The sequence below is a fragment of the Lacerta agilis genome, chromosome 4 (assembly GCF_009819535.1).
Source record: "Lacerta agilis isolate rLacAgi1 chromosome 4, rLacAgi1.pri, whole genome shotgun sequence".
Lineage (NCBI taxonomy): Eukaryota > Metazoa > Chordata > Lepidosauria > Squamata > Lacertidae > Lacerta > Lacerta agilis.
In genome coordinates, this window is record NC_046315.1 from 66597538 (window position 1) to 66620345 (window position 22808).

At 42.1% G+C, this 22808-nt stretch overlaps 1 protein-coding gene across 1 annotated transcript in view; it reads left to right on the forward strand.

The window, feature by feature from the left end:
• The first annotated feature begins 11498 nt into the window (after positions 1-11498).
• ANOS1 (anosmin 1) overlaps positions 11499-22808 on the forward strand; it is a 77853-nt gene continuing 66543 nt past the window's right edge. The window contains exon 1 of the mRNA XM_033147442.1: positions 11499-11799. Coding sequence (XP_033003333.1) covers positions 11557-11799 — 243 coding nt within the window. The 5' untranslated portion in view covers positions 11499-11556. The remainder of the gene's footprint in view (positions 11800-22808) is intronic.

A 22808-nucleotide genomic window follows, 5' to 3' on the forward strand; every position in this document is an offset into this window, starting at 1 on the left:
TTCTGTTGACAAACCATAGTTACGCCTTTGCACTCACCCTTCAAAGCTGTTGTGCCTTTGAGACAGGTATGTTGAGCAGGAAAGCAAAAGCAGGGAAGCGGTTCTGAAACATGCCTTGCCAGTACATTTTATGGCTCATATTATGGTTTGGTTCATAAGCTACGTTCAGTACAGTCTGTGGTTTCAGGTGTCATGCAAATCATGGTTCATAGCTATGCAAACAAGCAACAAGTCTTAGACATATACATTGTGCACCTTCTCCTCCTGTCATGAGTGATGGTTCCCTTTTCTGGTCTGAGGCAAACCATAGGTTGCCATTTCATGTACATTGGCAAAAAAAAGCTTGCATTTGTTCTGAAAATCAGAACTCAACACTAGAATGAAACCATAGTTAGGGCAAGCACAAACCATAGTTGTTGGTTCATTAAAAAAAGGAAACGGGGAAGGATTTAGGGAATCACTGTGGGGTTGGGCAGTGAAAAGAACAAATGCATGAACCAGAGGCTGTTTGTGCAGTCTCATACCACTGAAACAACAGGTTGACATTTTCTCTCTATGATCTTCCTGGAAGGGGGTGGATGCAGAATACCTGGAGGCAAGAGGTAACCTTTCACCATATACGTATGCACACTAGTTAAATGTTCACCTTTTTACATCTTCATATGATTTGCTTACTTTACCTCTACCATTTCCTAGGGGTAAGGTGATAGAGGAATATTCCTCATGTGCCATGTTTCTTTTTAGATTATAAGGACTGTGTCATTTTAATTTTTGTAAAATGGCTTAGCTGCAATCCTAACCTCACTTACCCAGGAGTAAGGAAGCAATAGGACTTCCTTCTGAATTAGGGTTGCACTCTGTGTCTTTTTAGATAAACAACATATCAAACTGGTGATCTAGAACATCTTGCCAAACAGCATTCTCCCGATTTCTTGATAGTTCTAGCTACATTCTGAGGACTGGTAACGTTTTTCTCATTATTTGCCATGATGCTACAGGTCACTGGTTATATGCATAGTTACATGTACTGTAGTAAGTTGTCACTTGGTAAATAGCCATCTGTATTCACTCAGAGTATAAAACAGATGTGTAGTGACTGAAAATGATTACACTGAGCTATTTCACTTGTTAAATGTCAACAAATACAGTTTTTGTCAGTTTATGTACTTAAGAGAGGGAGCTACAGCCAATCCTAGCTCTCTGTGTAAATGTTTGCTACATGCACACATAATACTCATGTGAAATATTCTTAATTGAACTGCACTCTGTATGTGCACACATGCTTTCTGTCCTTTAGTATTACTACCAATTTCCCAAGATGGAGCTCTCTCATTGAAAAGAAATTCCCAGACTTCAGTCATGGCTCAAATCAAGCCTTTCAAGTATTTTCCCCTGGAATTGAGGGGACTTGAACCTAAATGAATGTACAGCCAAGGATTGAGTGCAAGCAGTGTTCACTCTTTATTACAGCCTGATCCTGCACACATAAGTTCAATTGAAATCAATAGACTTATTTCCATGTAAATGTATTTTAGGACTGGGTTGGGTGTTCCTGTTCCTTGGAAGACAACATTTTATGTGGGAATCCAATTTTACTGGCGTAGAACAGCCAGCCTTTTGTCTGAACAACCAAGCTCCCACTTAAAAGGAATTCAAAGCAAGACTGATGATCTTGGTAACTATGACCTTTCTAACACAACTAACTGCATAATCTCTGTAACTACTCACTTTCAAATGAATAAGGGCTTTATGTCCTTTCTGCAGCCTTTTAATCTAAGGAAAGCAGAATTCATAGATTTTTTTAAATAAAAAAATGTGATCATGTTATACAAACATATGTTGATAATATTATTAGACATTAAAGTGAACAATGGAAAGTTGGAGAATTTTCAAACTTTTCAAGAATAAAAAATACATTTTAAAGTGAACTGGCATATATAACACCTGGCCACAGATTGCAAATATAAAAAGTACTGAATCTTGTCAAAGTCATTTACTGTTCCTTTCGAGACTTGGCTCTGCCAGAAAGTAAACGTGGAAATCCTTCTGTGAATCTATACTATATTCCCCGCCCCCCATTATTGTCCACCAGCAAAGCTCTATTTTTATTTATTTATTGTAACTGAATGACACTCTCAGTGCAATCTTGTGCATATCCCCACTAAGCCCCTTTGAACTCAATGAGCCTCACAGTGTACGTATTGCTATGCCGTAGATGTCACAGTGTGTTGAAATTCCACATGTTTGCTCTGTGGTGGTGTTTCAATCCAAAAGGACAATAATAAATTCATCTTTTAGTCACAGGAGCGCCAACAAGTCCTGAAGCAGAGCCCAAGTTGTGTCAGCTCCTGATGGGTTTCATGCAAATCAGTAAAATAAAAATATGCATTAACTACAAAAGTGAACACATTGATCTAGGGAGGTACTGGTGAGCAGTACCCCTCCCCAGGGGTTACGAAAGGGTATGCAGTAGAGGCTTCTGGAAACAGCAAAGTGACCCTGCCTTTCTAGGTGCATATTTGCTACAGAAGACTGCTCATTTTAGGTTTCGGCAGAACAGCAAGCTGTTTTATTATATTTTATTATATTTTGGCAGGCCAGTAAGCTGCCTTTCTTATGTTTCCCTTTACATTCTTATTTAAGTAATTTGGAACCTGGAACTTGATTGGATTCTTGCTCCACCCAAGTAATATAAATAAAAAAATTGTCCAGTAGCACCTTAGAGACCAACTAAGTTTGCTTTGGGTATAAGCTTTCGTGTGCATGCACACTTCATGCACACACGAAAGCTTATACCAAGAACAAACTTAGTTGGTCTCTAAGGTGCTACTGGACAATTTTTTAAAAAATAGATATTTCGACTGCGTCAGACCAACACAGCTACCTACCTGAATCTAGAACAAGTAATATAGGGCTTTTTTTGGTGGGGGCACTCAAGGATATGCAGTACCGGCACCTCTTTTTGTTGTTGTAAAATAGTGTGGCACTTACTGTAACAACTTCATGATGAGTACTGGCACCTATTTCTCTAGAAAAAAAAGCACTCCTTGTGATGCTGGTCATCTGTAGTGGCTAGCGTGGCTTGGCGGGACACCTTTCTTGACTTGCTGATACTAGGGGTATCTGCTGGTGTCAGATAAAGAGGATTAAGGTGGAAATGAGATCAGCATGGTGCAGACTCAGCAGCAGGAATGCTGGATTGAATCTATCGCTGTGCCTGCACCATAATGACCTCTCCCTTGCTCACTCCCACTCTCAGTAACTGGCAGTGACCCCAGTATTTGGAAGCCAGGTAAGCAGTGCTAGCCCAAACAAGTGACTACTAATTGTTCCAGACTTGCATAGGGATACCAAATACATTCACCCAATTTTAAAAAAGCAGCATTTTTGACAGTTCTACACCTATAGAACTATAGTGCTCACTGGAAGGGCAGATCCTGAAGTTGAGGCTCCAGTACTTTGGCCACCTCATGAGAAGAGAAGACTCCCTGGAAAAGACCCTGATGTTGGGAAAGATGGAGGGCACAAGGAGAAGGGGACGACAGAGGATGAGGTGGTTGGACAGTGTTCTCGAAGCGACTGGTATGAGTTTGGCTAAACTGCGGGAGGCAGTGGAGGATAGGGGTGCCTGGCGTGCTCTGGTCCATGGGGTCACGAAGAGTCGGACACGACTGAACGACTGAACAACAACAACAACAACGCCTATAGGAAGAGTTAACATGGTTGTTTAGGGCTTTATGTTTTGTTGTTGTCATCTTCCTGGAAATGGGCTTTCAAATTTGCTGGGAGCCTACAGTATGTCAAAACCAGTAATAAGCATTTTCTGGTCTACATGTCATGGTAATCCAAACTATGGTTTACGCCGGGTACTAGGCAAATGTATGGGCTCTCAAGGAGGAGGTCCCAGCTGCTTTCCTCCTCCCCAGTCTTCTTTTATTCAATGACACAGACACTGGAGGCAGAAAAAATGGCAATCCTCTGGAATCTGTGGTTGCTATACTGTATATAACTTCATGGTAAGGCTGAGTCTCCCAGGGGTCTAAAGTATCAGAGTTTAGCAGAGCTAAGAGGAAAGTAGCTTTTTAGCTTATATTTCTTACTGATAATATATAATCCAGAACCAAAATATTCTGGCCTATGAGAAGAACGTTATTACCATTTAAAGGTTATATTCACAACATTATGGTTTAAATTAGGCTGCAATATCTCTCCCCCTGCCATCTCACATGGTAAAGCTAAACAGCAGGAGCAGCAACAACAAAAGTGAGATGAAAAACAAGGCATTAAGCCAGTTTACAGTTAGTCGGGTTAGTTTGTTGACAGAACATAGGGGATTCTTGTGACAGTGAGCCAGAATAGGGGGAAAGAATTCGTTAGTTTCTGCTAATTTCCAGAAAAAAATATAAAAGAATGAATAACTTTTTTAAGGAGCAGAATAGGCCCATTAGGGGCTGTGATGATTCTTCACATCTTTTGAAGTAGCCTGTTGGGTCCAAATTCTCCAGTAAATGAAATGCTATTTTGTAAGTAATCTGCCTATTTCAGTGCAATAGGTCCCACTGAAATTATTGGGATTTACTTTTGAGTGGAGATGTATTGGTGTGCCCTGCATATAAAACCACAGTAGCAATACCACAGGACCTATGCTGTACGCACTATTGGTGTATCAGGCAAAGGTGGATATAACTTACAGCACAATCCTAAGCACGTTTTTTTCAGAAGTAAGTCCTACTGAATTCAAAAGTGCTTTCTCCCAGGTCAGTAGGGTTAGGACTTCAGTATTAGTTGTAGTCCTGCAGTGAATGTGATTCACAGGTTAGGTATATATGGGGTGGTTTTAGATCTTAACTGTAAGCAAAACATGGATACAATACTTAAAGCATTAGCATGACCAGCTAACTAGTATTTTACTGATTCAACCAATAAAACACTTTTCTCTCAGCATACCAGTACAGAGGCTTAAAAAGCCAATGTACAAACCCTTGAACACACACACACACACACACACACACACACACACACACCAGAACAGAATGGAATTGTTTCACTCCCCAAATGGCCTGTGGATGAGATTCATACACACACCTTTGTGAATTGGAGGTGAGAGCAGAAAACCCCTGTGTGCATACTGAACAGGGCAGATGCCGCTTTGGAACCCAGAACCAAACATGGTTTATCAGAGTCGTAATGGGTGTTTTGTCCCAGGTGAAGTCTCCAGAGGGGTGCCACTGAGCCTCTGAGCCTGTGTGTGTGTGTTTACGTAAATGCATGTGGGTGTGGAGGTGTGCCAAACTGGGTCTTTGACCTGGGTGAAATAAAGTCTAGTCCCGTCCCCCCCGGGTTTACAGGGTATATTGATTACTTTAATATAGAAAAGAATTTTCTATTTTGTTTCGACTTTAATATCTGTTAGTACTAGTGATTTGAGCAATCTGAAGCCCAATCCTATGTACTTTTACTTGGAAATATGTCCCAATAGTGAACTGATGCAATGCATATTTGTTCAAAATTAACAGGCTGAGTTCATTGGGATTTACTCTTAAGTAAATTGACATAAGAGGGTAGCCACTGTGGGACTTATTTCTGAGTAAAGTTACATAGGGCTGCAAATTTCTTGTGTCATGCTTATCTTCATGGAATGGAATGTGTGCTTAGCTGCATATTTAATACAAGTTAAATTCTTTCAATTCCCTGGCATTTACCTCTTAAGTACCTTTAATCTTAAGTACATCTAATGGAGGTTGGCAATGGAGTCCCCTGCTAATATATGATAGAAGTGAGTCTAATGGGGACAGATCAGTTAGATATAAACAGAGTATGTTAGGTAGAAGTGATACACTTTGCAACACTTTGTTTCATTTATTTCTTTTTGTTTATCTTAATAACATGCATTTCTGTTGAAAAGGAACATATTGATATAGCATATGCACTCTTCAGGTGTTCGTTGCATGAAGAGGCAAGATTGGTAAAAGTGGGGCAGTGGGACTATGCTTTTAGGAAGACCCCCATCAAAGTATCATGGCTCCTTCTGCCCATGCCACGTTGGCACCATGGAGACTGATGGCATGTTTTAGGAACCCTCATCTCCCAGGCTTCTAATTTGTCTGGAGCATCTAAATTGTCTGGAGTATATGCCCACTGGGTGGTTATGCCCATTGGGTGGGAGTGGGTGGGAATGGCGAGCCATATGACTTGGGGAAGTGTTGCTAAATATGCACAGTCCTCTTACACCTTGCATGAAAGTAATGCCTGAAGAAGGCTAAAGTCAGTCAAACGTATATTATAAGCAGTGTGAGTATAAGGACATTGTGATGGAAATCTGAACTCAGAAAGCCCGTCACTTTTACGACTCCAATATCCTCCAATAACACCTTCCTTTCTCCAGATATAGAATCATAGTAGAGTTGGAAGGGACTCTGAGGGTCATCTAGTCCAACCCTGTGCAATGCAGGAATCTCAACTAAATCTCTAAAAGCATCCAAGGAATTGGAGTCCAGCACCTCCTGAGGCAGACTGTTCCACTGTCAACCAGCTCTTCCTGGTGTTTAATTGGAATCTCCTTTCTTGTGACTTGAAGCCATTGGTTCAGGTCCTACGCTCCAGAGCAAGAGAAAACAAGCTTGCTCCATCTTCATGTGACAGCCCTTAAGATATTTGAAGATGGCTATTGCCGGTATATCTCCTCTGAGTTTCCTCTTTTCCAGGCTGAACACACCTGGCTCCCTCAACTGTTCCTCATAAGGCTTGGTTTCCAAACCCTTGATCATCTTGGTTTACATGTCTACATGCAGGCTCACATCCCAGTCAATTGTCCTTTGGCTGCCACTCAAGAGCTTTCTGATTAAGATAGCATACAATATTGAAATTTCCTTTTATGCTTCGTCACTTCCCAACTATTGTAAGAGGCTCCCAGGAGAGCCCAAGTTGTGTCAGTTCCTGATGGGTTTCATGCAAATCAGTAAAATAAAAATATGCATTAACTACTAAAGTTAGTAGTTAATCTAGGGAGGTACTGGTGAGCAGTGCTCCCCCCCCCCGCCCAGGGGTTACAAAAGGGTATGCAGTATCATTGTAAGAGGCTTCCAGGAACTGCAAAGTGACCCTGACTTTCTAGGTGCATGCTTGCTACAGAAAACTGCTTATTTTAGGTTTTGGCAGAACAGGAATCTGTTTTATTATATTTTGGCAGGCCAGTAAGCTGCCTTTCTTATGTTTCCCTTTATATTCTTATTTAATTAATAAAACTTAATTAATTTGGAACCTGGAACTTGATTGGATTCTTGCTCCACCCGCGATACAGTTAACTTCAGGGCTTTTTTTCAGGGGGTACGCAGTACCAGCACCTCTTTTTGTTGTTGTTAAAAAGTGTGGCACTTACTATAACAACTTCATTGTGAGTATGGCGGGTGGAAAGCTGTGCTTTTCTACAGGCTTTCAGTTAAGAGGGGAAGATGGGCTGATGCTTGAGTGGTGTGGACTGAGAACATAGCTGGTAGTTGTGTTCCTGGGTTATTAACAATAAGTCATGGGGTGCTCACTAGCCAGATATAGGCTGTCTGGCTGTATATTCACCCTGGTGTGTGTGTGTGTGTGTGTGTGTGTGTGTGTGTGTTTAAGAGACAGACAGACAGACAAGACAGACAGGCAGAAAATTATATCAGAGGTTTGAAGACTGTGTAACTCCATGAATTAAGGCTTTCACGGAATTGTAGAGTTGGAGGGCACAACAAGGATCATCTAGTCCAGTGATGGCCAAACTTTGCCCTCCAGCTGTTTTGGGACTACAGTTCCCATCATCCCTGACCACTGGTCCTGTTAGCTAGGGATGATGGGAGTTGTAGCCCCAAAACAGCTGGAGGGCAAAGTTTTGCCATCACTGATCTAGTCCAACACTTATGTCTTGAGAGAAGTTGAGAAATGGAATGTTAGGTTTGCGAAACAAATTGGGGTGGGATGGGGAGGTCTTGGATATTGCTTCAAGTCTCATATGGAAGTGCTCACTCTTGTTCTATTCAGTTTACTTGCATCCCTACCTTTTTTAACTCTTGTTTTTATATTTGTTTTTAATGTTTGTTTTTGGAAGTTGCTTTGAGTTCCTTTTTGGGGGGGGGGAGACTAATAATACTAATATATAATAAGTAATACTTTGAGAATTCAAACCACATGCTACAGTTAGAAATGTATGCCAACACCAAGGCATATTTTCATAATACATATAGCCCAGCATGTACTGGTACATGTCCGGGCCAGCCTGGTGGAGCTAGCAATAGCCTTAGACACATCCAGTCTCCAGATTCCTGCTGATGACTGAAGTGCAGCTGAGAGAGGTTACTTGAACAAGCAAGGGCAGATGTCCAGGCTTCTCCTGTTTATGCCAGGCCTTGCCAACCCAGAGGCTTCATACTGCCTGCCAATTGCCTGGTCTCGTCTTTCACGTCCCTTATTCCCTTCTGCACTCGAAGAGTGTTATAAGCTGGGTAAGCAAACACACTAACTTCCAGGTAGCTTTAGGCTGCAATCCTACACCCAGTTACCCAAGCCTCATTGAACTCAATGGATCTTATTGATGAGTATTCATATGTAGAATTGCTCTGTTACTAGATTAGGGTCCCAGCACTAGGCTGCGAAGTATCTCTGCTACAGTACTTTCAATTTACAGAGTCTGAGGCTGTGCGAACGTCAGTTATAATAGCTAAAAATAAAAAATAAAATAGTTCTTATCCATAACTTCAGTAAACTTTTAACAACTCAAGATGTTTGGCATTTTAAAATGTTGCAGTTTTTACCTAAGGGCACTGGACTTAATGATTTCAAAACTTCATATTTAAACAACACACTGAGGTTTTCTACAAGCTTCACCTGCTACATTCAGCATGAAATTGGAATAAGCACAGCTCCTTGGAAACAAGTCTCACTTTAAACAGAAAGGCTTAGTTCCAAATAAATATGTTAAAGATTAGGTTGCCAAGCTATTATCTCTTGACACTTTTTTTTTACAGCCTTAGGAAAAGTAAGGTTTGTAGTTCAGTTGTGCCAAGCTATGGTAGCTGGGGGTGCAAGAGGGGCTGAAGTTTCTGCTGTTGCCACAACATGAAATCACTGCCAAATTCCAGGCAAAGCCACTGGCAAGACTCAGTGCAGAACCATGCAAAAATTCCAGGAACCTTTGGAGCTGGAAAGGCCTTTAGGATGGTGCTGCATAAACAGAATGTTCTTGCCAAGGTTTCTTCCAATCTCCTAGTGATATTGCCAAGATGCAAATTTATGTTCATCTTTGGTCTTGGTTGACAGAGCTGCCCTCTTGTTGCAGTATTGCCCCAAGTGATTCATATGTCCTCTTTTCTGTTTTGATAGCAGTTCACAGGATTAAAGCAATTGCCCCTTTGCTGAATTTCTAAGGCAAAACGATGTTTAGCTAAAAAAACAACCCATGAAATATTCCGGCAACCAAAGAAATATGAAATTTGGACAAAGGAAATGCAACAGGACCTACAAGAATTGAAATTTTTTTGTTCTTATGTCACTAGGCTCAGTGTGCTTGTGACTATAAGCAGTGTTTATATGCACACCAACTAATTTTATAGGAGAACACATTTGTCTGCTCTTACGATACTTAAAACCAGTTTTAAGTAAAGAGGTAACACCACAGCTCTAAATATTCTGCTCTCAGAATTTGTGAACATTTATAAATATATTAAGTGGCTGTATCTGAACTTTGCCTTATGCCGCAGTTTCAGTTTCAATAACTCCTAGAATCATAGAATCATAGAGTTGGAAGAGACCACAAGGGCCATCTAGTCCAACCCCCTGTTTTTCCATTGTCAGGTTTGGAAATTCCTTCAGTGTCAGAATGTTACATTTGAGTAAAGAGTCACTGATATACTGTCTCTAGTTCACTATTGACTTACTGGTACATGAAAGGATCCACATAGCATGTCCTCAGCCACTGAGCTATGGTTCCACCTGATTTTCTTGTGCATGCATGTTTATTAAATCATCCTAATAACAACATGCAGGATCTGGTAAGATTGCTGGGTGTGCCCATTTGGAAGATGCAAGACTATGTACTGAAAAGAGTTTGTGCCAGTATTAAGACTGGAGTTTTTAAAGTCAGCACCTAACTTAAAGGTGTCCTCTTAAGGTGCAGCCTTAAAGTCTGTGTCTGGGTACAGTGGGCATTGTCCTGATGTGGGGCAGTTGTCCTTCTCTTTGATGAGTTCTCTGCCCCAGACCTTAGGAGGCAACTGCTAGGGGCTGAGGTCCCTTTGCCCCCCCCTAAAATATTTGAGGGGGCCAGGCCACCCCAAAGTTACTGGGTATTACCATTGAAATGGTGTGTGTGTGTGCCATGCTATGAGATCAATTATGCATCATGGGGCTTACCTGCCCCCCTATATTTTATTCAAGGTGGCACCCCTGCTCCCAACAATACCAGCCCTACCATTAGGTAGGAGGCCGTGGATGCCTCGGGTTGCTTGTTTAGACCAGCAGGGGACCGGTCCACTGTCCCTCAGGCCTTGTGGGGGGCCAGACTATATTTTGAAAAAAAAAAAATGAACAAATTCCTATTCCCCACAAATAACCCAGAGATGCATTTTAAATAATAGGACACATTCTACTAATAGAAAATCACGCCGATTCCCGGACCGCCTGAAAGCCGGATTTAGAAGGCGATTGGGCTGGATCCGGCCCCGGGAACTTAATTTGCCTACCCATGGTTTAGAGTGTCAGTAAAGGGATGCTAATATTATTATTCTTAATTTTTAATGTGCGGGGAGGGGAGGCACTTGTGGGATTTCGTGTCCCAGGCGTCAAAACAACTCAATATTTGTGGGTTTGTGTGTGTGTGTGTGTGGGGGGGGGGTCATTTGGCGCTCCGCCTCAGACAGCCAAACTCCCCCTCGGGCCCTCATCCCTTCGAGCCTTTGCCCCTTTGGCCGCGCGCTGCACTTCGCGAAGGTGCTCCGTCAGGTGTTTGCGCGCGACGATGTACGATTCGCGCACGCCTGGCTGGAGAGGGGCGCACGTCTTCGCGGGAGCTTCGCAACGCTTCAGCCCACCGCGCTGCGTGCCGTGTACAGCACGGCAGAAAGTTCTTCACCCGAAGCCTCCCGCCTTTTCAACAACGCCAACCCGCCTCCCCGCCCCACTACCCTCATTCCCTCGCTTCAGCAGCACCGCCGCTCGCGCGACCTGCCCGCGGTCAGACACCCCGCCCCCTCCCGCCGCGCTGCCACTCAGGCCTCCCGCAGCCAATCGCGCCGCCTTCTGTCACCCCTCTCCCCACCCCCTCCTGGGAGTGAGGGGAGGGCGGTGAGCTCGGCGGAGACTGGCGGGGGGTTGAAGAGAGTTGGATGATTGAACTTTTTCTCTCGCCCCCCCCTCCCCTCCTCGCCGAGTTTGTTCCGCGCGCTGAGGCTGCCTCGTCTCGCCTCCTTTCGCCTCAGTGGCGCGCGCCGAGCGTCCTGAAGGCTGCTGCTGTTGGGGCTTCTCTGCTTCTCCTCCTCCTCCTCCTCCCGCGCTTCCTTCTCGCCGGCGAGCATTATACACAAAGCCATGGGGTTTCAGGAGCCCGGCGTGCCTTTGACCCTTCTCCTTTGGATTACGGCTTCTTCCTGGGGCTGCCTGCCCGGCGTGGAGGCGGCCGGCGGAGGCGGCGCTGCTGCTGCTGCTGCTGGAGAGGCGGCTCGCAGGCAGGACGACTCCTTCTCGGCGGCCAGCGTCTACGGAGCGAGGTGCACCTCCAGGTGCCTCAGTCTGCAGATCACGCGCATCTCCGCCTTCTTCAAGCATTTCCAGGTACGGGCGTCGCGCGGCGGGGGGAAAGCGAGAAGCTTCCCGGGCAGGCAGGGCGAAGCCTCTCTCCCTCCGCAGGACTTTGTTCGCACCTGGCTTGCTCAAACTCGCGCGCTCCTCTCCGTGGGAAGGAAGCGCGAGGCTGGGCAGCTTCAACCGGGAGAGAGGGAGCGGGAGAAAGGGAACGAGGGGACGTGAGGGGTCACGGGCGGCACCTGCGCGCAAGGTTGAGGATCCCCATTCGCGTTTTACGCGAGTCCCGTGGAACGCGACGGGATTTGCTCCGCGGGAGACACGCGTAAAGCTGGGGGGGGGGGGAGTTCGGGAGAGCTGCGTTAAGCGAAGTGAGCGGAGAGCGGCAGTTGCCCCCCAATCGATTACTTATTTACACAAACACAAGGGTGTCACACGCACACGCGTCTCTGTGATTCTAAGAGTGAAGTGGATTCGTGTTTGCATTGACCATAGAAACAGAAGGTGGTCAGTTACTCCGGATCAAGCCACGCAGATCTTGAAGTGGGGCGACAGGGGTGCGTGGTCTGACAGGGCGATCTCCGAACCTCTGAAAGCAGATTATTTACTTCTAAACAGTCACTCGCAACCCTACTAGCAAGACACACAATTTAAAAAACAAATAAATAAGGGCTGACGTCCCCTTTCCTTGCCTCGATGCCTGTTCACGTGTGGGACATATTTCCCATCTACGTTAGTACAGTAATTATTATTTTATCCGAGTGGCAAACTCTATTCTTTCTAGTGAGTGCGAGGAACTAGAGAGAGGTGGTTATTCTGGATTCATCAACCCATGATAAAAGTTTGTGATTTCCAGTAAGCTTCTTTCTTACTGGAAATCGTTATGGAAATCGTTATTGCTTGACTCCTGAAATTGCTGAAAAGGTAGAAGAAGGTACACAGGGGAATCCCTCCCTTGCCCAATAAAATATTCAGTTCATTCTCTGGTCCCTTTCAGTACAAGCCTGTGAGTGTCTGCATCATGTGAATGAGAGAGTCCTGGTAGATGCTGAAGTTGTTCTTACACTTCGCTGTGGTTGAATGCAGCCCTGCATTCTACAGTTGTGTATTTGCCATAAAGCTTGCACCCGGTTTGCTAGTTTGATTGGCCAAGAACAGTTTAGCACAGAAGCTGCTTGATTCTTTTCAGAGTTCAGGCTGCCTGATTCTACTGAAATCACGGGCTTTAGATGTTCCAGCCTGCCTAACGCTGCATAGGATTGGGCTGCAAGTTCAGAAAACAGGGCACTTTGAAAAAAAGTGATCCCTGAAGGCAGGGAGGGAAGAAGTTAATTTCTTATGTGGATCTCTGCAGGTGTCCCATTTACTTTGCATTTCTTTCTCTGGCAGTTATTTTGATAGCACAGAGTGTGTAATGTAGCTTCTGTGCTTCCTGCCAAAGGCAATGTGCTGGAGCAATTCTCCCTGATCACTCACGTGCAGATCATGTTTTGATTTTGCCTGGAAAAAGAAGCAGGAGAGGATAATGGCTCAATTTTCCACCAGTGCTTGAGTCTAAAAGCAGCTGAATGGGTGGGTGGTGATGTGATAATCAGTAACTGTGTTTTCTGTTACTTACCCTAAGCATTTTAACAGAATATAAGTATATTGTTTCTTATGTATGCACTCCTTTAAAAAGTAGGCAAATTTGATGTTACTGTACTGTGTTTTAGGTTGACATTCTGAAAGTATGAAGTGGTAAGATTATGGGGCCACAAGGTACTTTATATTCAGAATTCATGTGTGTTGGGGAATAGTTTTTCCTTCTGTAAAGGTTTTCTTGTTTTTCATTGTTTCAGAAATTCATTAATATAAATGACCATTGTCAGAGCAGAAGAAAAAAGATACAGCAAAACATCCCTCTATGCTGCCTCGTAGAATATGGATGTTACATGCAACCATGGTTTTATTGTGTAGAATTACAAAAACCTCATACAGAATTGGTACTGGTTTCCTGAGTGAGGGGGTTATTCTTGTAGCCTTCTGATCAGGATTTTTTTTTTAAAATTAATAGAAAAAATAAATCCAGGTTTTCTCTTGGCACCTACTCAAAAGTAAGTCTCATTATGCCCAATGAGACTTCTTCTTATGTAATAGAGTATAGGACTGTGGCCTAATTGTATTTTTTTCCAGTCCAAAGCTTGCTATCTAAATGCACATTTGTGTCTCATAATTATATTCCTTGGACCTTTGAACCTTGCTTCTTGTATGGGTATGCATGAATATATTAGTGTTGTTTAGGTCTTCTTCACTTCCTGCCAACTCACACCATGGAACAGAATCATCCAGGTATCTGTTCTGCCAGTGCAGCTTGCATGAGTAGTTCTGGGATAACCAAGGCAGGGATAAAGGGCACCTTATTTAACAAGGAGGCTATTTGTGTGCATCTCTTGCTTCTTGCAAAGCATTCAATCAACAGCGTGGGAAGCTTCCGGGTGGGAGGGATGCAGTGTGTCCCCTAAGGCTACTATCCTATGTCTAGTTAAGTGTGCTTAAGCCTTGTTGAAATACATGGGATGTAGGTATGTTACAGGGTACAGAGTTGTAGTCTAGTTGTAGAGGGCACCTGCTGTTACATTTATACAGATGTGGCCTCTCCAGATTCTACAACAGAACATAGCATATCTTGTGCCACAGAGTTCTACTTTCATCAATTTGAGTAGATTTTATTTCAAAAATAAGAGCAAGCTGGCTACTGGTAAATCCAATATGGACATTTATCATATGCATAAGTTGTTCTTTTAAAATTCAGCACGTATTGCTGACACAGTGACTCAGGAACTCTGATGCATTAAAAGACTCTTGGTGCATCACGGTTGCTTGGTTTTTAAACAAACCCACTTTAAATACTTTCTCTCTTCACATGTGCTGTATCCACTTTGGGGGGGGGAGAATGTAATAATTGGAGTGGGCAGAGATAGGTTACTGTGCTCATTTTGAAGGGTTTGGAGGAAAAAAGCAGCTTGGATCTAAGAAGCTATTGCATATAACAAGATGTTTGTGCTTTGCTAACTGGTGGCGGGGAACACCAACATTTGTAGAGTATTTCTCGATGAGCTAAGCTCTCACATTCAATACATGCATAATGCATAGCACAATGTATATATGATTACTTATATTCCATGAAGTAGACAAGAATTACAATATGGACTAGTCAGCAAAGATATGGCATGAGAGTACTCTCACTTATTACCTGTGACTAAATCCTGCTGACTCAATGGGAGATTGTACTAAGCAAATGTATGTAGGATTGACTGCACCTGTTTGTATGGTGCACTCTGTAGCACAAAAGATTGAAGTAGACTTTGGTCAATTAAAGTTTATGCCATAGTTTTTTTTAGGCTTTAAATTGCTACAAGACCTTATGGTTCTTACTAAAGAATGGTTATGAAAGGTGCTATTCATCTACTTTTGCATTTTTTTCCCTTTTTGCATTCTTAGGAGCGATATCCAATGTTAGTCCTACTCAGAGGAGATGTAATGGGTCTGCTTCTATTACTCTCAGTTTTTATTCACTTTCATATTTTCACTTATTCTTTACTTGATTGTTGAGACCTAGAAAAAGAAGATCTCAACCATGAACTGAATGAATTATAATAATTTCCCAGCATCCCATTTGCAAGTGAAAACTAACACATTCACTTTTTAGACAAGCTCTTCATTTGAATGCACAATGTATGTATGATGATTCCAAAGCACAGCAAAGCAAGACAAATAAAATCAAATCCAGACTAGATGATGGAAAAGTAAAGAGATATACTGTATCTTGTCATCCTCACTATTATCCTATGGAACACTTGGACTTCACATTCAAGGAACAATCTGTGGTAGGGCAAGAGCATTTCATCTGTCTATGAAAATGCCTACTTTTGTAGGCAATGTATTATTCTTCACCCAGGTGAACCAGAAAGAAGAAGAATCAGAAGTGCATTCTGTTGTTTCAAGAATGCAGGCATGTGTAGAGCATGTACACACACACACACACACACACACACAATGTAATCCATCTGCATTCATGATTAGTATAGTTAAACCTAGATTAGATAAAGATACACTGGATAACAATCCAAACCAAAAACTGCCTTCTATGAACATGTCTTTTCTTCAGGAGATATATCAAAAGCTGGAAATTGTTAAACCCAGTTAATTATCCTGAAAGGGGATTAGTTACCCCTCCCTTTTTTACTGTTGTCAGTTGGTTGTAACTCTTTTTGTTTTACAGTTTCACTGGCTAAAGGAAGCAATTTACACCAGCCAGTTCTTAGTGAAAGGCCTTTTTATGTGTGTGCTTTCTTGGCATGATTTCTTTCTGAAGTAAAAACTGCTGACAGAATGCACATTGCCAAACAATAGTGATTACATTTTAATTAGCTGGGGTGAAATAAGCTGCAAATTACTCAGTTAGGACTTAATAACTGGCTGGTGCCCCCCTTCCCCAATGTGCAAATCAATTGCAAATCAGTGGCTTTAATCCTAACCTGTGAAAGAAAAATTCAATCTATGTAAATTATAGGGGATTAAATACTTCTGAAGCAGTGGTAACATACAAAAGGCAAAGTGATCTTGTTAATAAAGGTTAAACTTTCTGTTCTCTTTTAATTGAGAAAAGAGAGGAGGTGAAGAGGGATATGGCAAGCATAACATTGTCCTTACTACTTGGGATATACAGTACAGGTGATGACCAGGTCTAGCAGGTGTGGTCAGCATTGTTCTTTCATGAAAACAAAGGTAACTTTGCACTGTAACTTTACCATAGCCATTTCAGAAGGACATTTAAAGTGTAAATGATGCTGCAGTACAATAATCCAATACCTGTCTTCAGAATTTAAAAGAAGCGAAGACTGCTATAGTTTGAACAGCAGGACCAATTGTCTTGTAGCAAGAAATACAAGACTTGCATGTTCTGTCCTAAGAGATCTCTGATTCATCTGCACCAGTCTTTGATTTACTGTATGGAGACATTGCTTTGATGGCGGTTACTAAGCTGGTCTCAAAGGAAGTAAAGTAGGTTAAATGGTGCTTTTTACTGGGCCACAATCTGTGGGGAATAGTATACAAGCTTTGGAGTTTTGTCAGAGCTGTTTTTTTTTTAAATAGTTCCATACATACACACTTTTTCTCTACACAAAATGCTCCAGAGGAAATGGGATTGAACTGTTTGTGTGTTCTGTAATTGGTAAAAAATGGATAGTTCAACTCAAGTAGTACCCTTGTGCACTTGTGAATAGCAATAGACGTGTGGCGCTGCAGGGCAGAGTATGGCGGATTACAGTTGGGAGAAAACACAGCTAAATCTTTGTAGCGTGAAGACGGAAATAGGTCGTGTTCTATTGTATTAGACATCCACATTGTGCACACAATCTCAGAAACGTCCGTGCACCTTGCTTGGTACGGTTGTTGTTCATATTCAGTTAGGTAGTTGGCATTGGGCCAAGGAGAATTGTGTAATTTTCCCTCTCAGTCCTGAAGCTCACTAGGCAATCTGAGGCCCAAACCATGGAAAAAAGTAGTTGTAAGGCTAAAGTGGGATAATAATCTCCATGTATGCCACTTTGAGTTCCTTGGAGAAAGATCAGGAGTTGAGATATAGCTACATGAGAAATACAAGGCTATTAAGAACAAAGCCATAGCCATAGTTTTCAGCCATAGTTGTTGAAATTGAGTCTCTTCTAAGATGTGAATGGCTTGTACTCTTCTTTAGGGGGTGAGATAAAAACAGGGGTCGGCAAGGCTTACCGGGCATGGGTCGTATCACTCCCGTGGAGATCCTCCATGGGCCAGACCGGTGCAGCGCAATGCTGGAAATCGCGTTTGCATATGTCCACGGCACCGGAAATTGCATCTGCGCAGAAGTGATTTCCAGAGCTGTGGAAGAGAGTCCCCACACTGCGCTGTGCTGGTTTAGTGCAGCATGTGGGGACTCACCCAGCAGGTGACTCATGGGCCAGTTAAGTGACCCTCATGGGCCGACCTCTGGATAAAACCTCTTATATCCCTGCTTGGCTGTGAACCATATTGTAGTGTTTCTTGTGTCTAATGACTCCATATATCATTTTTGCATCATACACTTCATAATTTGCTATTGTCTTGGGAGCATTGCAATGAAACACTAATTTGGATTGAGCTGCCTGGTTCTCTGTCATGCATGAAAACTGCACCAGCTGTGGAGAAGCTTAAAGACACAAGGTACTTTAGCACAACAGAAGTTTCTAGTTTTGTGGTTGGATGTTGTGTCTTCTTGTTCTTGTTCTTGTTCTACAGCACTTTTAGCTTTTGGGGAAAATATTATAGAAATATCTTAATAAATGAAAGAAAAGAGAGGTGTGTGGGTGTGTTTCTTAACTTTTACCAACTCGTTAATGCTTTCCTGTGCAATCTCTCCAAGTAGGCCCAAGACGGTAAAAAATGTCTCAAAGGGAAGCAATGAAAAGGAAAATGGACAAGCAACATACTTGCATTTCATGCTTAGTGTTATTGTTGCTTCTGTAAATGTAGTCACTGTGGCAAGAATGAAACTGTTTCACTTACTGCCATGTATAGATCTCTGTAGCTGTGTAACTGTGTAACTGTGATACGCTTTGTGGTATCCAAATGTAACTTTACCATTGTCATGGATAGTTCTGTTGGTAGAGAATCAGACTCTTAATCTCAGGGCCATAGCTCCGAGCCCCACGTTGGGCAAAAGGTCCCTGCATTGCAGGGGTTGGACTAGATGACCCATGTGGTCCCTTCCAACTCTACAATTCTAGGAAAATTTAGTATGCTACATGAAAAAAATTACTACACTTTACCCACACGTTCTAGATAAGGGATGGGCATCCTGTGGCCTTCTGGATGTTGCTAAACTATAAATCACACCATCCCTGACCATTGGCTACGGTGGCTGAGACTGATAGTAATTGGAGCCCAACAACAGCCTAGCAACAGCTGGAGGGCCATAGGTTCTCCACCCCTGTTTTAGACAAATGAAAAAGTCTGTGTGTCTGTCTAGAAGAGATGTCTCTGGAGAACCTTCAGATTTCAGTGTATTAGGCTTTTATATGAATCTCTAGAGCCATGTAGTCTGCAGAGCATTGCTTATAATGTGATACAATAGGAAAGACAGTATTCTTCTGCTACATAATAAATGGCATTGTGTGTTATGTTGATTAAGTGCTAGACTTACAGATGTTTCCATGTAGAGTTTAGTTGTGTGGGTGGATTTCAAGGTTCTGGAGATAATCCAAAATAGATTTCTAAGATGAAACCTTGGATACTTAAACTTGTTTGTTTAGGACAGACATCAGGGAATCCCTGACTGACTAATGTGAATTTGCTTCTTAGTAGTTTTTGGAAATCCCATACCTCCCTTGAATCTCATTTGTGTGTTATTTTTTTCATTTTATGTTGATGCTCTTTGGGAGTCTGTGTAAGTTTTTACATGAATGATCTTGGAAAAAGCAAACTTACTGAAGATAATAATTTCACGTGCCAGTGAACCTTGATGCCCCATTCCCAAATGTATGCATGTATTTATGTTTGTTTCAACAACTTATATACCCCTTGATATCGTAGTTTCTAAGTGGTGTACAATATATTTTACAAAAGAAACACCCTAGATAAAATCAGTCAAAATGAATCATAAATCAGAATAACATGTAAAGTGCCTGCTAATATTTATTTCAACAATGCATTTTGACTAAGGCTTCATTTCTTCAAACAAATCTTTAGGATGCAGAGTGGAATCTGGACTTGCAGAGTACTACATCAGAATATGTACGGTACTTAAAATCTCCCATGTTCATGTGAATTTGGGTGAAGAATTGGGAGTGGTCAAGCTGTAGAGGGAGACTATTTCAGAGGGGAAGTAAATACTTTAGGAATATATGAAGCTATCGTATAGGAAAGTAGACCTTCCAACCTAATATTGCCTGCTCTGACTTGCAGTGGGCTTCCAGGGTATTTTTCAGCCCTGCTACCTGAATCCTTTTCAATGGAGAAGCCAAGGACTTAACCTGGGGACTTCTACATGCATGTTCTCTACCACTGTGGGTGTGTGCGTGTTTGCAGGTGTGTATAGTATGTACCGGTTTGTATGTGTACATGGCTAAAGGACTTATCTGAGCTGGAAGTCCTTTTAGCAGTTTTATAGCATGTACCACACTGCTCATGTGCTAAGATGCAGTTGCAACTCTGAAAATTGTAGCCTTGTGTTTCAAGGTAGTTTGAGGTAGTAATGATAAATGCAATACAGTAGTAAGCTTTGTGCTCCCTTGTGTAAGAGAATGGGTTGCATTCTGTTGGGATCCTTGGTGCCCTATATGATGCAGAACAATTAAACACTTTATATTCTTATACAGTACTGTAAATCAGGCACCCCCAACCTTCAGCCCACCAGATGTTTTGGACTACAATTCCCATCATCCCTGACCACTGGTCCTGTTAGCTAGGGATCATGGGAGTTGTAGGCCAAAACATCTGGAGGGCTGCGGGTTGAGAGTGCCTGCTGTAAATAGTTAACAAACAAGTATGCACTTTGTTAAGCATGTTTAGACTTCTGAACAGGATTTTCCCTATTGTATACGTTTTTAAAAGTTCTCATAAAATAAAGGAGAGTGCTATTTCTATGATATCATTTATCTGAATTCTATTTTTCTTCTTTTTTCACCTCATTTCTGGTATTGAATGAAAGGCAGTTTTTACTGCGGGGTGTCTTAAATAAATAACACAGACACTTAAAGCAAAAGAAGGCAATTGTAACTCATAAATGCAGTGGATTCCTGAAATATTTCCATATATCTATGTACATGTATAGATCTATCTATCTACAGTTTGTACTTAAGGCAGGCATGTCCAAAGTCCATTTAGGGGGCCTAATCCGGCCCACCGGTTGGTTCAATCCGGCTCCTGTGGCAGTTTATTTCCTGGGGTAAAATCCTAAAAAAAGGACAACAACTTTGGTCAGCCCTTTGGTCGGCCCTCGTGGGCCTTCACTTCATCAAATCTGGCCCTCTTTGAAATAAGTTTGGACACCACTGACTTAAGGGTTTGGAAGGGCATTAAAAAGGTGCTAAATGAACGGTGATTAATATTTAATGTCACAATTGCATTGTGGTATAATTCTACATCTAATATACATATGCTAATTGAAAAATAGTAATTTATTTATTTATCTGGAGCATTTGTACCCTACTCTTCCACCAAAAAGGGCTCCCGAAGTGGCTTACATACAATCAAATAGGATAAGACGGGTCCCTGCCCACAGCCTTACAATTTAAAAATCCACGGCACACAAGGCAAAGGGACAGGGAGGGAAGAAAGGGGGGGGGGAAATGTCACAATTTTCCTTGCCCCGATTTCCTCTTGTTGAGCATGGATGTCTGGAGTAGGGAAGCCTATATGTATATGTATGTCCTGTGTGATACATCTGTCAAGGAAGCTAGGGAGACGGAACATTCAAGAATTATTCAGCCATTTAAGTCCTAAGCTTGCATTCTGAAGTGGTACCAACCAAAGCACATATAACTTTATTGCCAAGAAATCTAAGAATGGAGGGACACTGCTAGATTGGCATTTTATTGGGCGTGAATAGCAGTTCTTATATAAATCAATTCCTCCAAGACACTTTCTGATAATTATACCATGATTTTAATTTGGTTCATCCACCAAAAAATAGCCTTAAATGCATGAAATGCATCAGTATTGTTCATTATTTGTATGTGCAATAATATCTACCTACCTTTGTGCTTTAGCTCAAGATTTAGATGCTCTACCTTTTCCATTTGCAGCGATCAATTTTGTCAAATACCATCAAATCATCACATGCCTGCAAAAAGCATACTTCATGATCTTGCAATTTAAATCTTTGTCCTTGGGCACTGTGATGAAACAAAATAGATGGGAAGAAGGTTGCTTCTTGTTCAAAAGGATTTTCTTCCATATTCCCGAAGATAGATTTTCTGTCATTCTTGGTTATGAAAAGAAAGGTATTGGAAAAGAACTTGAATGAATTTTTAAACTACTTGCACATTGCCCGGAGGCCTGTAGATGCATCTGCAGGCAGTAACACTGTTGTGGATTTGGCTGGCTTAATCATGGTGAATGAGTGGCTAGGGCCTTTGTTTTCTCAGGGTTATGTTTTTAATGACTATGGATGGTCCCCTGAATGGGCAATTCATTTTACAGGATTAGGGTCTCAGACCAGTGCTTTCCAGAGTTTGTGCATGAGTGAGTTGAGTGTGTCTTGCTGGAGCTAGCTGAAAGTGAGAGAGACCTGCACAAGTTGCTTTCTGATGTTTGCATATACAGTAAAACTATACAATTGGAGATTTGTAACAATATTCCTCTTGCTTAAACAGAAGTGTTCTTGAAACAGGAACATACAGCACTGCAGGGCAGGGAGGAGCAAGATTTTAGGAGGGGTGGAAATGTACATTTGTCTCTTCCCACACTTCTGAAGTCTTCCCTGTTGTGCTATGTCAGGGATGAGGATGTTGGATTCTACTTGCATCAGCCCATAGATAGCATGACCAATGGTCAGGAATGACTGTACTGTAGTCCAGTAACATCTGAAGGGCGACAGTTTTCACATCCTTGTGCTAACTACTGCTAAAGTGCTCAGATTCAGGGGCAGAAAACTTAATAGCTATACTGTATAAAGAGATAGGAGTTCCCTGAATTTGCAGAAGCCAGTACTTTTTCTGACAGTGGCCCATGTAACAGCCAAAGTGATATGCATACCAACTTTGATATTAGAAGGAATGTGGGGGCACAACACTTGCTTACATGTCCCATAGCTGTATTTCAGATATATATTTGGTGTTCATTTGAAAGTCTCATTTCTCATTTTGAAAGAAGTGGAAAAAGACTTACATGGGTGGCTAAAGTTTGATTAAACCCACAGAGACCCCAGAAAGAAAAATAATGGCATGAGTGATAATTGGCTTGTAAATCTTACTCCCATTTTGGCTGTACATACTAAATAATTCCGCAGGCAAGCAACTGTTGTAGGCTGTTTTAAT